Source organism: Procambarus clarkii, chromosome 30 (assembly GCF_040958095.1).
Source record: "Procambarus clarkii isolate CNS0578487 chromosome 30, FALCON_Pclarkii_2.0, whole genome shotgun sequence".
Lineage (NCBI taxonomy): Eukaryota > Metazoa > Arthropoda > Malacostraca > Decapoda > Cambaridae > Procambarus > Procambarus clarkii.
Window position 1 is genome coordinate 17851624 of NC_091179.1, and position 17857 is coordinate 17869480.

The 17857-nt window shown below is 36.0% G+C and overlaps 1 protein-coding gene across 1 annotated transcript; it reads right to left on the bottom strand.

The window, feature by feature from the left end:
* Window positions 1–7816: 7816 nt before the first annotated feature.
* On the bottom strand, window positions 7817–17436 carry LOC123765478 (chromatin complexes subunit BAP18). The gene is made up of 4 exons (XM_045754087.2): window positions 16872–17436; window positions 15397–15491; window positions 12719–12820; window positions 7817–9661 (listed from the first exon to the last, which is right to left on the bottom strand). The coding sequence occupies exons 1-4, from the start codon at window positions 16887–16889 to the stop codon at window positions 9409–9411; spliced, it is 468 nt and encodes a 155-aa protein (XP_045610043.1). The 5' UTR covers window positions 16890–17436; the 3' UTR covers window positions 7817–9408.
* Window positions 17437–17857: the final 421 nt, after the last annotated feature.

A 17857-nucleotide genomic window follows, 5' to 3' on the forward strand; every position in this document is an offset into this window, starting at 1 on the left:
CCTGTCAGTATTTAATTCCACATTCCTTCCTTGAGGCAATTTACAGTGTCGGGATATTTCAGTCAGTATGATTAAGCCTTTAAATTAAAGCCTTACATACAGTACTGGACTTATTTGAGGTTTCCATTAGCAGACATTTTCTCTTTCTCTAAGACCTATTGTTGTGTTGTAATTGTAACTTAATGAACATAAAATATTAGTTATGATCAAATGTAGGCTATAATTACAACCAGCAAGGCCTAAAGTTACCTGGTTTGAAACTTTTTTTTTCCTTTCTTTGGGGAAACTATTTACCCCGAGTAACAATAAAAACAAAACTCACCCGGTTATTAAACTGCAACACCTGTCATTTTGAAATATGGTAGTTCATATTGAATAAATATTTTTTCATGTTGATCAGGCAGAACAAGCATACATTTTTTCTCGAGCATCTCAGGTTTTATAACTTTGATCGTAAACTTACTGTTTTTTCCAGTCATGTTTGTGAATGTAATACGAGCGATTTAAATTTTTAATTTGTTTAGTTTGCATGTATTTGTTTCTTAAATTATTTTTATAGTGTTTTAATTGAAGCGTTTCACTAAGCTTTTAAATACCAGTGGAGACCCTGTGTTTGATTATAAAAAAGTGTTACCAGTGATTCCGTTCACTTTTCATAGCCTATTACAACACAATGTGAGGATGTCAAAGACAAATCATGGCATCATGTAGGCTAATGCATAAAGACTCAGGGTAGTAAGTGCAATCCTGTATGTTAACATAGTTAATTATTTTGTTCTAAGACCATAGTACAGCATATTGTCTTTGGCAATTTTTGTATGCCCGATTTTTTTTTATACAGGCCAGGAACTGATGTGCTATGTTTTAAAGGACTGTATATGGATATTTATATGATATTGACATCCCCTTAATGATTACTCATTACAATATAGTACTGTATCCAGATTTTTTTATTACAGTATATTATTATGTAATTGCTGTAATTCATTAATTGTTCCCAATTCACCCAGTTAATAATTACATATGTAAGGGTTTATGTAAATCATTTAAATTACTGTATTGCAATTTTTATCAATAGTCACCTATGGTGCCATTAAGCTGCAAAACAAATGCACTATTTACAGATATTTTATAATAAATATTTATGATGTCACCTACAAGGCAGTACTGTATTTTGTTTAATTTAGTTATCCTTATACTGTACTTAGTGACTCAAAACACAAAAATGTGTGCTATATATATATAATATATATCACACACACACATACATATACACAAACACACACACACACACAACTGAACATAACTGTGCGTGCATTTTGTACCTAATACCCAGAATTCACTACTATAGGCCTAGCCAATTTTGTTCAAGAAAGTATTTTTTAACTGCAAAAATTAGTCAGAATTTCACAATATAAACAGATTATATTGATATAATTCATTATTAATTTATTTAGGGCTCATTTTACACACTAGGCAAAATAAAAGGCATAATAAGGTTAGGTAAATGCATTGCCTGATCCTCAAATAAATAAATATATATATATATATATATATATATATATATATATATATATATATATATATATATATATATATTATATATTATATATATATATAGTTGTACCTAGTAGCCAGAATGCAGTTTGGCCTACTATGCAAGGTCCAATTTCCCTAATACGCCAAGTTTTCCTGGTTATATATTCTAAACATTTTCCTATAAAATGAAAAGCTTTCCATTACATAGCTGTATATGATTAAACTTTTTGATTTGAGTTAAAACTAACGTAAAAATTTGACCAAACTTAACCTCTCTTAACATAACTAAGTCAGTAATTCATGTTCTTAATATATTAATAATTAAATAAAGCAATTGGACTTTTTTTTTTAAATAAAAATTGTTGCCTGTTAGGCAAATCAGGCCTTGCATACTAGACCAAGTAGTGCATCCTAACTATTAGGTATGACATTATATTATATTATATATATACTGTATACATATACATATATATATATATATATATATTATATATAAATAATAGTGTACACATATACACACACACAAACACTGTTGCTTAAATATTACTGAGATGATGCAGTAGCACACAAAGCTACTTTGGAAAATATATTTATTGTTTTATGCACTGTAATGAAAACATGTCTACCTAAATCATTAGTTTGTTCTTAGCACTTTACCCAACAGAGCAGAGCTGGGCTGAGGCAATGGAATAAAACATTATGAATAATGTTGATAATAAGGTATTGTTTTTTATTGTATTTTTCTAGAGACAATCAATTTTAAATATGCCCATTTTATCTAAGGAAATTAAGGATGTGTCTAGATACTATTTTACATCAGTTTCATGTATGCAATAAGTGAACCAATTACTTACAAATTAGTGAAAATTGTTTGACTGTATATTTTATTATTAATGAAAATATGCAGTATTTCCTTGATATCAGAATTTATGTAATTTATCATAATTACTGTATTTTTAATGACCACATAAAATAATAACTTTGTCTTGGTTGCTATGTTCTATATACAGTGCAGTATTTGGCCCAAATATGTATTTTCAAATGATTTAAAATTGCCATATCATAATTTTGCTCATTTATGTACTGTACACCAATGCCAATTGGAAATGCGTAAACACAAAGTGTTTGATTACATTTCTACAGCTGGCTGTGACATAGAAAAACACTGTGCCAAGAGTGCTCTCTCTCCACTTGGCTTTTTCTCTACACTATTGTCGGCACTTTGTGCTTTACTCAGTCAGCTGGCAGTGTTTTGGATACATTTTGGCAGGATAATTGTAATTTTTAAATGTAGAATGATAGGAGTAATTGTGTTGTCTTCAGAATAAATTTATATTGTCTGGAGCACTGTTCAATAAGTACAGACCTTTATACTTGTGCATTTGATCCTGGACCATTAATATTGCTATATTGAAGGTCACAGTCATTCATTTAGGTATTCCACCTTCAGCTTTAGCTTGTACAGTGGCATAACTTAAGCCTGGAAGTATTAAGCAAAGACAACAATTTTGAGACAGCCAGTTAAAAAGGTTTTCGGTAAGTTACCTCTATACAATGCAGTGTTGGTTGTACTGTACTATCTTACTCAGTTTAGATTTCCGAGAAGCAACAACTTTTAATTAAAAAGCTATCACTGATAATTAAATTATCTTATATGTCATTATATTTTAATGATATGTTAAGATACAAAATGAATATTAATCATATTTGTTTAAGCCAATTATTCAAGCTTACAAAAATAACCAAAATGTGTAAAATATTGTACCGTACAGTAATTACAGACAAGCATAATAAGTGAAAACTAGTAGCTGCACTATTTGGATTATTTATATTTTTTAGTAAAAAATTAACCCTAAGGAAAATTTAGTTTTAAAGGTGAAAGTGTTTTTTTTCAAGAATACAAATTTTCCATGCCATGTATTAACATAGCATTATTATATAGAATATGTAAGTAGTATACCAATCTCTGCTGCACTACTACTAATAAATGTCTAATCCATAAGCAGCACTTACAATTTGAAAGTAAAACCTTAAGCAGGGGTACCGACGGATCTCATATTTTGTTTAGCGTTGATACTTTGGGAAATAAGTTAACCACTAGTACTAAGCATTAAATTTGCAGTGTGAAATATAATCAACTGAAACATTACCTTCCATAATAAAGTGCTATTTATGTGATATACATAATGCTGTATTTCCTGCATATTGTAGGAGTAGTTTTGTTCTGATATCCATGAAATCTGTATTTTACATATAACACAAACAAGGTTAAAGCCAAAGGCAGAATTTAGGACTTGAGATAAAAGTAAAAATGTTCATAAATGTGCTGTCATTCAATTCCTTTGTCTTGGATCTCAGTACTTGTGATACTGCACTAAGGGAAATTGGTAAAGATGATGGTTCATCACTGTAGAATGTACAAATTTGTGTATTATAATTATGTACAGTTTGGAGATTCTAAGAATCGTCCAGTAGCAAAGAAATCCCACCTCTCATTCAGCTGTTCACAACAAATGTGGTTACTTACCAGATATATTTTATTTCAATCTGACGCAGCAGTCTTGGAGATAATCCTGTATGCATAGGAAATGACTTCTCAAATAAATTTTATTAATGTATAACTCTTGTATGCTTACCTTTATTCAAATACAAAAACCATGTTAAAACATTTAATTCAGTACATAAAGTACTTAATTAATCAATATACTATAGTTAAGTTACTCATTTAAAAAATGCAGTTAGGAAGAACTTCCATCTTCAAGGTATATTATGTTTATGGTGGAAGTTTACCTACAGTACTATGTATATACAGTATTATGGTTCAAAGTTACAGTATTAACTTTCCAAATCTGAATAAAATATACACAGTTACATTTAACGAGTCAACGATTATTTGTTATTTTAGTTAACTTGTGGAGTGCTCTAATGGGCCGGTACGCTTTCAACCCTTCACATCTCATGGTGATAGAAATTCAACATCAGGTGTATCTCATCTTTAGCAAGTATAAGACAATAGAAATTCGCTGGATTTCTAGCCATATTGGTTATTCTTTCAATGACCAAGCAGTTACTTAAGAAGCCATCATACCCATCTCATCTCCCAGGAGTAAATACTTTACACGGATATCTACCTTGTCGGGAACAAGCCTTGTTGCGCATTGTGAGACCTTTACTAGTTTTGGTTGGTTTTTATTTTTTCAAACTCATCCTTCAAAAGCAATAGTACGTATTGCTACAATGAATGGAATATGCAAAATATGGACAACTGTACTCCAAAATAGTCCATGCTTTGTGTAACTCATTATATAAAGGGCAAAATAAAATAAAATCTAAACTAACATATCTTGGGCCTAACATATGCACTCTTGTGCCTAATTTAGTACATATGTACTATATTTGGCCTAGGAAATTAAGTTTTGTCATTTACTTTTTCAGGCCCTATACAAAATTTAATTGTATAAAATGTGGATTAATTTTTGTTTGGATCTACAGTAGCTATGGGTGCTATCATTTGGGAAGGACAGGTTAGTTTTTCATGTGATGGTTCTATATACTTACAGGTTGCAACGAGTGTGAGGATGGACACCCAAAAGAGAAAGAGAACGAGAGAGAGATAAGAATAGGTCTCGCACTCGTACATAGGACCAAGTAGGCTCCTTTGTCCAAATTTCAAGTTGTCCTGATACTGTATTTGATTTAGGGGTTATATATACTGTACTACTAATCCTTTTCTCTTTTTTTCTGATACAAGCATCTATTTGTTCTTCATCCTATAATGCTGTGCAGATGATCTTTCTCCTGCTCCTAGCTTCACATTTTTTAGACTGGAGTGTGTCAGGATTACTCTGCAATATATTTGTCTCTCTCTCTCTCCCGTGTTTCTTGCCAATAGTTTTGCAGCATACACACACCAATATGAAGGACCCAATTTTGTCAGTATGTTGACATATACTTGAAGCAGAATGGGCTTTAGGACCAACCCTTGTGGTACTCCACTTGTTACCTCTCCCCACGCTGATATCTTTCCCTCTAACTGTAACCCTTTGCTTCCTTCCTGAAGGGGGTATGCCCTTGTCCACTTTTGCACTCTTTGCAATTCATCAGCCTGTTTTTCTAGCTTGAGTAGAAATTTCTTTTGTGGGGCAGTATCAAATGCTTCCTAAGAATTAAGGAAAAGGCAGTCTGCCTAACTTAATATCTCATTTGATTTGTCATATTATTGTAGAAATAAAACAGTCAAGCAGGATTTTCTCTTGTTAAATCCATGCTGGTATTTGGACAAAATTTTGTTGCTCTAAATGTTTTATGGGCTAGCCAGGTCTATCTAGTAATTTGCAGAAGCTTGCTAGTGGTACTGGTCTGGAAGAAGTATAATCATAATGAAAAGAAATGCAGTGGCACATTCAAAAGTTTCTAGATATCATTCAGGATGCCAATACAAGAACAGAGATATACAAGACGAGCAATGTCTAAAAATTTTGTTTCACTGAGGATTTTATCGAGGAACAATGGGAAAGCAAAATTTTCAATTCTCCTGAAAATTGGGTCATTCTGAGGTGTGGTGCAACTGTTAATGGAATATTGAGATACAGATCTCAATATTATCTGTATCTTGATCTGTATGAATACGAATATTGATCTTTATCTATCAGATACAGCAGGATAAAGGTCTCTGTTCCATTAAATGACCACAAGTTAATAATGTGTGGCCCAATACATAACTTGGCCAGAGATGTTTCTCCACTTTGTTTCAATGGCAGAAGGAAAGCCAAGGAGATATGTCACATTTGATAGTACTGTACTGTAATTTGTTGTTCAGAATAGCTTACCACCAATGTCTCCAACAACCGTGGATTGCATTAAGAATGACATGGTAATAATCCAAGGAGTTAAATTCTGGAGGAATAGGAAAGGCCTCTTAAGTGGCAACATTTGTGAGGTCATTTGAGGGAACATGAATATGGCTAGGAACTCTGAAACTATTGTCTTAGCTCTGCCTAAGATAAAGTACAGTCAATTTCAAATTTTGATGACTGCAAAATGAGAAACGATAAAAGATTCCAAGGCCATAAAAGCACTACATGAGTTAACTGCAAGAACAATCAATGGCACATGAAAAGTATACGTTTCAGAGCATGCAATATTGCATTAAGCGCCACAGTAAAAGAGAAGAACGAAGGAAAACATGTTCACCACATAATATAAATTTCTGTGAAATTAACACTAGAAGATAGACTATTTGGCATGGGTGGTACACAAATAAGGAAAGACAGGTGTAAATAAGTTCCCAAATAAGCCAGACACAGATTTCTATTTCTTTAGTGTCAAAGAAGTGTGAATAAATGGAATTCATTACGAAAATAAGTGGAGTTAGTAGATGCCATACACAGCTTAAAATGAAGATATAACCGAGGCCAACAGGCTTGGCAACCTGTACACCAGTCACTTAGAAGGGTGAAGTAGAACCAAACAGCAGAAGTTTATCCCCCATAAGCATAATTATGTCAATACAACAATGTGAGTTCACAACATTGCAGTTCTATGAAGGAATGATTTAAACAAGAAAAGAAAGGATGTTAAAGAACCAGGCTAGTGTTACTGACTACTAAATAGGATGAGAAATTACCTAACAATTAAGAAATGGTAAACAGGAAAAGATGAAAAATCAGAATAGGAAATGTCATTATTGGAAAACCAACAATAATCTGTGCTAGGATCCATGCCATTCCTAGTACATTACATATTCATGACAGCTGATTAACTGGATACTGTATTTGTCACTATTCTCTGACAATACAAAGTCGATGAGGGTAATAAGGAATAGCGAGGACAGCAAAATGAAGCCAGGAAGAGTTGGACAAGTTGCAGGCATAGTCAGACAAATAGTTATTGGACTTCAATGCAGGTAAGTGCAAGGTCACAAGGGTAGGAACTAGAGTAAGAAGACCAGAGGAACAATACATAATGAGAGGGAGGAACTTACCAGGGTCAGTGTGAGCAGACATGACACTGAACCTATCTCTGGAAGCACACACAAATAGAATCACATCATTAGAATATGCTAAGCTGGCAAACATTAGGACAGTCTTAATCTAGACAAGGAAACTTTCAGAACACTACAGCACTGTACTTGAATTATATTTATATGGATGATATGACTGTCACAAAAAGATATTATTCTAAATCATATAATTTTACGTTTAAGAACATTCATATAAGTTTATAATGGAGATATGTATTTGAATTTAACAGGAATTCAAAGTCACATCTAGTAAAGTATGTTTTAGGTATAAATTTATTTGGCGATAAATTTGTGAGTGAACATTACATACTGAAAATACTGCAGTTGACATGGTAAATATTATAAAGCAAAAATAATTCAAATTTGTACTTATCAACTTCTTAAATCTCTCTACAAATATATATTTAGTTCACAGAAATTAAAGTGATGGGACATACTGATGAGTATCCAAAATAACTCGAGAAATCACCCAATCACAAAGTTTGCCCTCCCCCCCTGCTACTGCAGCTGCCATAACACACAAAAACATTTTAACCTGAGTCATGAACTTCCATGTGCATGCTGACACTGCCATTGAAGCTGGAATCAGAGAAAAATTCCTCTACTACATTGTAGAACTTTTTTTTTAAGTTCTTTTTCTTTTAAACTGAAAAAGATTCCATAAACCACTGTCTTCACTCCAATGACACACTAACAGTAACAGATGAGCTCCGTGTAATGACACAGCAACAGTAAGAGGAGACGAGTTCCATACACAGTAATGTTGTAGCAATAGCATGAGGAGACTAGTTCCATATAATGATACAGCAACAGCAAGAAGAGATGAATTCCTTGTAATGATGCCACAGTAATAAATGGGCTCCAGATAAAATCTAGACATTTTAAATTTTGCAAAGGTTCTGCACTAAAAACAAATTGGATTGTATAAATCCATTTGTTTCCAATCTGCACAACAAGCACTGGTAAAAATTATCTTACAACAGGATTAAATATCACACACACACACTCACCCCATTAGTTTCAAAGCGTTATACGACAGAGTACTGGGAAAACGGGACACCACGAGTGTAGCTCTTAGCCTGTAACTACACTTAGGTAATTACATATACACACAGCTAGAAGATAGAACAAGGAAGGGTGATCTGATCACCACTTACAAAACAAGAACAGGAATCAGCCAAATTGACAAAGACGAATTCCTGAAACCAGCAACTTCAAGAACAAGAAGAGATTCAAGCTAAGGAAACAAAGGTGCCAATTAAAATATTAGAATGTTTTTGTTTGCAAACAGAGTGGTAAATGGTTGGAACAAGTTAAGTGAGAACAGCCAATAGTTTCAAAGCTTTATATAACAGTGCTGGAAAGACGGGACACCATAGGCGTAGCTCTCGCCCCATAACTACACTCAGGTAATGACATACGCACACACACATGCACACATAAAATGTATTTCTTACAAAGAACACAAACCAGCCAAGATATGTAAATAAATTTTTAAATTATGGTAAGAATGCATCAAACCATGAAGGGGTCTCCTCTTTTCTTACCTGAATATACAAAAACTCCTCATGCCATCGTGTAACCCAACAGCCACAGACCATTTTTTATGGCTACACTGATGTAATAAAAATAAACATAGGAACAAAAGAACTGACATTGCAAGGCATCAATACAAACCTTCGTCATAAATTGTTATGGTACAATGTTGAACTGTAAGGCCAAGTCTTTCATTTTCAAAAAATTGAATTGTAGTGTCAACATTTTAAACAAAGAGTAAAGGCTTTGAATCCTTAATGCTACTCTTCAAAACATGAACTTATCATACGTACTACCATATACAAATCTTATTAAGAAGTAACTACCTCATTTGCGCCTTCAAAATCCATACCCACACCCCCCATTCCCTCAACATCCACTTCAGATTCTGATGCATTGAGCATATTTAGAGTGACATCTCGACCTCCGAGCATGCTTCCCCCACCCCCACTGGCGCTTGCTTGTGTAGTTGTATTCTGTTGAGTTTGTAAAGCAGCTGCAGCTTGTGGAGAAATGCCTGCGTCCTCAAAGGCCTTCTTTTTAAGTGCAGACCGAATTTGAGTACTGAAAAAAATAATACTTCTTTAAAATTTTAGTCCTGGTTAGAATACTGCTGTGCTGGAGAATTTATAATTACATTACAAATATTGAAACACATACATTTTTAAAATAGGTTTGCTTCTTCCTAGCAAAGAAATACCATATATTAATAACAAAGAAATAATACAAATTCTGTACTAGTTGATATTACTGTCGATTCCTAAAATATATTGATGTTGTCTGATGAAGAAGATTGCCTCAGATTCTAAAATATGGACAACTTCCTAATGTGACCCTAAATATATGATAAAATATCAATGCAAAGCTAGAAAGCACTGTAGTTTGTTGACTTTTATTCAAGTCCTTAATACTGTACATACATAAGAAACCTTTAAGAACCAAGATAAAATGGGAGAATAAGAAAGAGAGCACAATACAAACACACATCTCAAATTTAATAAAAAAAAAAAAAAAAAAAAAAAAAAAAAAAAAAAAATGCCCGAGGTGTAGCAAATCTATAATTGATACACTAAAAATGCAGAAAATTTGCTCCCAGAATGAAGTAATTAACTAATTAAAGTTTAACAAGATACTATCAAGATATTGTTCAGACAGTAGTTTTCAAAATTATTGCAAAAGGGTACAGTAGTATGATTAACCACTGCTGCGCCAACCGAGAAAACCCCTTTTGAATATTTCGTACCCATTCAAAACGCATGAGCGGTAGGTTATGTATGAAACAGACTCTTTGGGACCTCCAGTGAGAGGCAGCCATCTTTGAAAAAATTCCCAGAATGTCCTAGGGCTGCGGCTGGCTTAGTACTGAGCGAGCAGCCATGGGTGGCACACGCATCTCTGACTCCCAAACACCTGTCTGACGAGGTGTTGAAAGATCGCTCTCTGTCTGTGAAATTCAGACCTTATTGTTTGAAGAACCTAAGGGTCATGATATTGATGAAGCTAGGCGCAATAAGGACCTAACACATCGGATGCAAGTGATACAGTACCTATGAGGACGATATAGCAAGCGTATCCAGTTGTAGCTTTGAGCGCCACTCTTGCCCACCTATGCCATCTCCAATTTTTATAGAAGATACACAGATGAATCGTTTTTTCTGGATTCAGTGATGATGCATCTGATACAAGTAGCATAGATGAAGTGTTAGCAGCTTCTATGATGGTGTTTTCCATACATATTTTCAAGAATAGCCGACTCTCTTCCAGAATGGCTGAACTTCTTCCCGATTGACTGAATCTCTTCCATTGAGGGACCTTACAAAGCGATCTTTTCAAGACTACCTTACAAGTTGACCTTTTCCTATAATCTTTTCAATGCTATTTTACACTTCATAAGCTTGGCTACATACCACCTACAGGTACTAAAGCCATGGGTGTACTTGAGTGTGTTATTTGCAAGCACACAGATCGAAGAAACAGGAAGCAAAAATCTATCTGTACCTGATGCAACGAGAGCGAAGTTGTGTTGTGTACCATGGCCTGCCTTGTTCATTCTTTCTCACTTCTGAAGTACTGGAGTGTGTAATACAGCGTGTTACCGAGTAAATAGCGTATGAAACTGTACATATTGTAATTGTAATTTTAGTGAATTTTTAACAGGTAATATTGCGACAATAAACATTTATTGTGGACACATTACTGGCACATGTATTACAGTTCCAAGGAACATTATGAACGTTCTACTGTACACATATTGTAAAAGACACAATTATGCATCATATACAATTAAAAAAATTGCATTGGAATTGTATATGAACATACATTGTTCTATGTATTTCCAACACTTTATTTTATGCAGACAGGGGAAATGTCACAAACTCATTGCATCACACTGGTTAATGGCAAAGGTTGTCAATTTTCCAACAAATTTTGAAGTGTTTAGGGATAGCTGTTACAAGATTAGAGTAAAATATTTGCTCGTTAATTAGTTTTACAATGTTTAGATACAGTAGTCAACACTGGTATACTACACTGAAAGCATACTGGAGGGCCAATGTTTTGAAAGCTAAAACTGAAGCACTGCTAAAATGGACTGTATAGGGTAGATAGAGAATAACAATGCAGAAGATATTCACTGCGTTTGTGAGAAAATACGTTTAAAGAAAGAAAAATTACATTGGAAGACGACACTTTTGTGCACCCGGCGCGCACGCTCCAACCTACCCTAAGGTGGGCCTAGCGTTTCTTGGGAGCGCGCACCCACACTGACACGTGTACTCTGTCCAGTGTTGTAACCTCAACTTTCGAGCTACGACATTCATTTTGGCATCAAATTGTTCACAATCTAATGGCGCACATTTTAAAACTAGTCTCATAATAATCGGATAATAAAAAAAAAAAAAGTTTAACAAATATTTTAAATTTTGACAACATGCGTCACCAGCCGACATCCGCCAATATATTTATTGACGCAGACTGCGTCGCTGCCGGGCGAAAGTGTTAATTCACAATCCGAAAAGTCAATAGCAAGGAGTTGGTATCCCTTTACAGTATATCAAGTAGAAGAACAGATTGCAGATGAAAACTACCCAAGAACTCTACAGGAAGTGTAGACAACACAAGTTATCTACAAGGTGTGCAAGTTTAATTAATGGGATGAAGGTGAGCAAGAAAAGCATGTGTGGTTTAAGACTAACATAAGTGACAGAACTATTCAAAGAGTGAATGTGTAAATTGAGCAGATATGGATAAATGATCTGATGTTCTAAAACTTGAACTTTGGATCATCTGAACATAATAAACTTCAGAATGCTCCATTATAGGACAGTATCGTATATCGTAATAAATGTAGATTCTTTGTAATTTATCTCCATCACAAGGCTTAATATCCTAATACAGTAGTTAAAAAAAGCTATGCCCGTTAGGTGTAAAACTAAGACACCATGATAAATCTATTCATTCTTTTTAAAATTTCAAATAGAATACTGTACCTTTATGTTTAAACAGAGTAGTATATTGATAATTAATTTTGACACAATAAGTGAAAAAAATGAATAATGATACAGTACCAACTCTTGAATAAAACATCCAAGGTAAGTAACAGGTGATATATACGACACTTACACAGTACGTGACTTTATCCTCTGACTGATAACGTTAAGATCATCCCCAAATCTTTTTACAGATGACCGCAGCATTTCTATTTCTTCATCAGTCCATTTTGTGCTGAAGAAAACAAATTTCTCTTAATTGCACTACCCATCCTAATGATTCCTAGAGCAGCAAAACTCTTCAGTGTAAAAATTAAAACAAATAACTGACAATCAAATAAAAATACAGAAATTTTCATCTACATGCAATAAAAAAAATTCTGTATCTTGTTTAAATTCATGTCTATTTTAGCGTCTAAAACATTGTACAAAAGAATAGCACTGAATGTAATGAATTACCTCTTTCTGATGGGTTCCTCAGTATCTCCCTGAACCAGACACTGACATACTATGCCTATAAATCCCTTGATACCACAGCAAGCTCTTATGATTCCCAAATGCCTACCGAAGCCTAGTACCAGAATTTGTTCTGCTTGACTGAGAGAAGGAAGAGTCTCAAGATCAAGGATTACCCTTGTAACGAAGGCAGATCACCACCAGATAGGTAAAGCACACCAAAACAGAAATGATAGATCACATTTGCAACTGAACCTATCATCCTATGTTAACAACCGTTAACCAGGCTAAACCCCTGGTTCATAGCACATGTTTGCCACTAGATGGCTGCCCTAGTCACCCGGGACTGCCAACCCTGCCATTTACACATTGCCCAATGCACAAACCCCGAACACAACCGGAAGAGGGGCCAGGGTACAAAATGAAGATATCAGGAGACCCACCAGAAAGACCTTTTCATTAATCAATGTTGGTTTTTAAGAAGGACCCCACTTGGTCCTCCTTAAAAAAAAATCCAAGAGCTATTTCATGGCATGCCAGACTGCCAGAGATTACCAAGGCTGGGAGTCAAGGACCCGGAACTTTAAGCATACAAACAGTGTCTTCCCCACAACAAGATTCACGCAAGAAACAATGAACAGTAGCCACAGAACAAAGATGACAAGAAACTGCAAGTCAGAGAACCCAAGCAGCAAACACCAAAGGACCCCCTACAACAAGTCTATGTCACATATCTTGCCACATATCTTTTGCTAGACAGCAAAGGTTAAAGCCAAAGGGACTGCTTACAGGAACACAACTTGAGAAAGAGATACCCAAAAATCAGTGAGCAGAAAGGAAAAAAACCATGTAGGCATCAGAGGCTATAAGCAAGGCTATCATGTAGGCAACAGAGTACTGTATTTCGATATAAGCAAAGGCTTATACTGATGTCTTCCCCAAGGTCGAATAACTGATCCTCCCCAGGGATGCAACCCCATAAGAAGCTGACAAACTCCTGGGTACCTATTTTCTGCTAGGGTGACTGGGGCATTGGATGACAGGAAATGTGCCCAACCATTTCTGTCCCACCTGTGATTCAAACCCATAACTCGCAACCGAGTTGAGAACGAACTCAATTGTATTATCTGTAATGTGTGTACAGTGCAGACAAAAATGGCCAATGATTTAAGACTGGCACAGTGATCTCTAATGGCAAAGCCTCAGATGAGAGAAGCAGCATTCATGAACAGCACAAGTGCAAAGGGTAAAGAGGATGCCTGGAAACAATCCCAAAAAGCTGGAAGAGAAAATCTGAGAAAAGGAACCTTTGCAGATCCCCTGTGATTTGTATCCAAAGGCCTTGGCAACATCATAAATGATTATCCTGAGGGAAACCAAAATAATCTTGTAACTAAACACTAACCCAGCATCAAAAATAACAGAGGCAAAGGACAGGATGCTGCACAAATGCCAGAGATTAATCAGAAGTATATAAGCTCTATAACCACAAGATGGAGATGGGATGCCAGACATTACAGTACGCACCATCAGAAGGGAAAGGACTAGCTATAACAGGGTTGTGGCTTTCCTCGTCTGCATGGAAATCTGGTGTTCCCTTGGATCCATAATTCTCCATTTCCCTGGGCTCCTTGCCATGGCCTTCAGGGATTTTTGCCCTTGAACCCTTTGGACTCTGTATCTTGTGGCTTGTTTACTTTGGGCCAGTTTAGCTGTGTGCTGCACCCTATGCCTTCATGGTTAGGTGCCTCGGATTTCCAGGCGGTGGTTCATTTCTCTGGCTGGGGCCCTGGGCCTTTGCTTCTGGGCCTCATTTTATGTTTGTAGCTCCTTGTCCCCAAACATGTTCCCTTCTTCCTTGTATGGTGGAAGGGGTTCAGTTTTAGGCAACTCATGAGTGAGAGGCCAGCTGACTGGAGCCTTGGGTGACATGCATTGCCACTTGTTGGCAGGCATGTAATTACCCAAGTGTAGCTAAAGGATGAGAGCTAGTCAAACATTGGTTTGAGAGTACTGAGTACTTGCCAAAATCTGTGGGCATCAGACACTTGAATTTCCTAGAGCATACCAGGAGAGGGTTTAGGGAGTTCTTCTATTCCTCGAGGTCAACTTGTAATAACTTGATCCAACAGCCTGTTGCCCATAAAGTATCAACCCATACATTTAAACCAATTCAACAAAAACACCTTGGAAAGATTTAAAAAATTATTTTTCATATGGCAACTGAGGGATGATTAACAGTATGGAGAAATCCTAAAATACAGTATAGTAGTAGAAAGATGACAAGAGGAGTAAAATAGAAAATTATAATTATTTATATACAATTTGATGTTAAATTTACATGCAATCACTCACCCTGCAGGTGACTGTTCTGCAGTTGGATGCAGCTGCATTGTGAGCTCCGCTAATTTGTTAAATGCTGTCCCTGCAGCCAAAAAGATCTCGCCAACCTAATAAAGAAACAAATGTTACTAGAATTAATATTTTGGGACAAAGAAAACAAATATACATAAACAAACGCCAAGGAGCTGGTGTGGATGGAATTCAGTCAAAAGTCATAAAAGGAGCTAGCAGAGGAACTATGCATACTACTGAAACTGCTTTTCAGAAAATCTTTGGAGCAAGGTTCCCATAGACTGAAAATATGCAAATGTCACCCCTATTTTCAAAAAAAGGCAGAAAGAGCTCGGCAGAAAACTACCATCTTATCAGCTTGATATCACACATCTGCAAGCTCATGAATCTTAATTAAGAATCCACCTACCAAACACACACTGAAACTACGACGTTGGTACAACGTTCGAACAAGTTTAAACACTTCCTAACTAGTTATAACAACCAATATAGCAAGTTGTAACAACGTTCTAATACGTCATAAACACGTTAAGCCAAGATGTAGCATTTTTATTAAAAGTTGTAACAAGCGGAAAATAGAGACGGTTTCAGTTTGTGTTTCCAGGGCAAGAGCTTCCCCTCAGGATCCAAGAGAATCCTAAGGAAAGGATTATCTTGGTACGGGATGAATCTGGCTGGAGAAGTATGGGGTGGGAGGCACTACAGGGGTTCATTTTGGAGCCAACCCCTTTTTGTCATATACTGTACATCAATGACATAGATGAGATTATTAGAAACCATCAAATTTGCAATGATTTGCACGTTTACCAGATTTATGGTAAAGTTGGAAATAAAAATATTGAAGCCTTACAAAGAGATTTACATGAACTCTACAGATTGATGAAGAAAAGGATCTTGGAGTCAAAATCCACTGTTCACTGAAATTTGCACAACAGGCAGGAGCAGCAGTAAAAGACAGCTAACCAAACCCTAGGAATAATCAAGCACATCTTGGATTTTATGGAAAAGAAGGTAGTGATTCAACTGTATAAATCTCTGGTACGTCCCCCCTTCCCCCCGGCCCAATTGGATTACTATACCCAAGCATGAAGACCTCATCTTCAGAAGGACATAGCTGCTTTGGAGAAAGGTCAACACCGGGCGACAAAATTAATTCCAGAACCAAGTCAACTCTCGTACCAGGAATGGCCGAGGCAGATTCCATGCAGTTTCAAATGTTGACATGATAGAGCCCACTAGGCTCGGGAACCTGAACACGAGTCAACTGACAGTCGAGAGGCATGACCAAAGAGCCAAAGGTCAACTCCCATACGCACAACTAGGCGAGGACTTAACACCATCTATTAAGGTTGGAAGAAAATAAATTAATCAATCGTCTCCAATACTGACTTTGATACAGCGTTTAAAATTCAGGTATCAAATAACAAATCTGTAACAGTTAACAAGTCCTTTAATATGCGTGACAACAAACGTACCTTGCTGGCAGAGTTCATAATGAAGTATGTTGAGGGAGTGTTGGCTACAGGTGTTGTGGACTTTATTTACCACAGTATTGGAGGATTATGTTCGACTGGAGATCTCGCAAGACGATGCAAGTGTCGCCCACATGTGTTTACTACAGTATTGGCCACAAGTGTATCTAGAGGGTGTGAATATTGACCACAGGTGTGGGCTAGAGGGTGTGAGTATTAACCACACACACGTGTTCACTATAGTATTGGCCACAAGAGGTGACCACAGGTGTGGCTAGAGGGTGCGAACATTGACCACAGGTGTAGGCTAGATGGTGCAAGTGTTGACCACACACGTGTTCACTACAGAATTGGCCACGAGAGGTGACCAAAGTGTGGCTAGAAGGTGTGAATATTGACCACAGGTGTGGGTTAGAGGGTGCGAGTATTGACCACACACGTGTTCACTACAGTGTTGGCCACGAGAGGTGACCACAGGTGTGGAGAGGCTGGCCAGTGTTTGTGTCCCGGCGAGAGTGACCGAGGCTGCTGACCGTCATTATCTCGCTCTCCCTTGACTCCTGCTCACACTAACACTCCCTCACCTTACATCACACACTAATATCTATATATATATGCGTATTAGCTCTGTTAAATCACTTTAATCATTTTGCCTTTTTCGAAGACGGGTAATAACTATATTAAATAACATTCAATTAGTTTAGCTACAGGGCTAAAAAAAACAAAAAAAAAGGCTTACGCTTCATTAAATTATTATATTTATTTTGAACATTATGATACCAATAATTGTAAAATTGAATTTTTAACACCGTTTCATATTTTTAGGTTTATTAAAACATATTTGTATAGCAAGAATTGTTTTCCTAATCATGATGGACTCTTATAGGGGCATCAAGGTGAATTGAGCTTGCATAACGTCGAAAGATAATGTATCACGATATAATTCAATATCTATGAACAAATTTGTACAAATAAAATTCATTGTTGTA

What these genes read in the sequence shown, in the direction of transcription:
- LOC123765478 (XM_045754087.2), bottom strand. An exon ending in GCAGAACAGTCACCTGCAGG is followed by an intron (nt 12,821 to 15,396) that starts GTGAGTGATTGC and finishes TGTTTTCTTCAG; the next exon opens with CACAAAATGGACTGATGAAG. An exon ending in AGGATAAAGTCACGTACTGT is followed by an intron (nt 9,662 to 12,718) that starts GTAAGTGTCGTA and finishes TATTTTTTTCAG; the next exon opens with TACTCAAATTCGGTCTGCAC.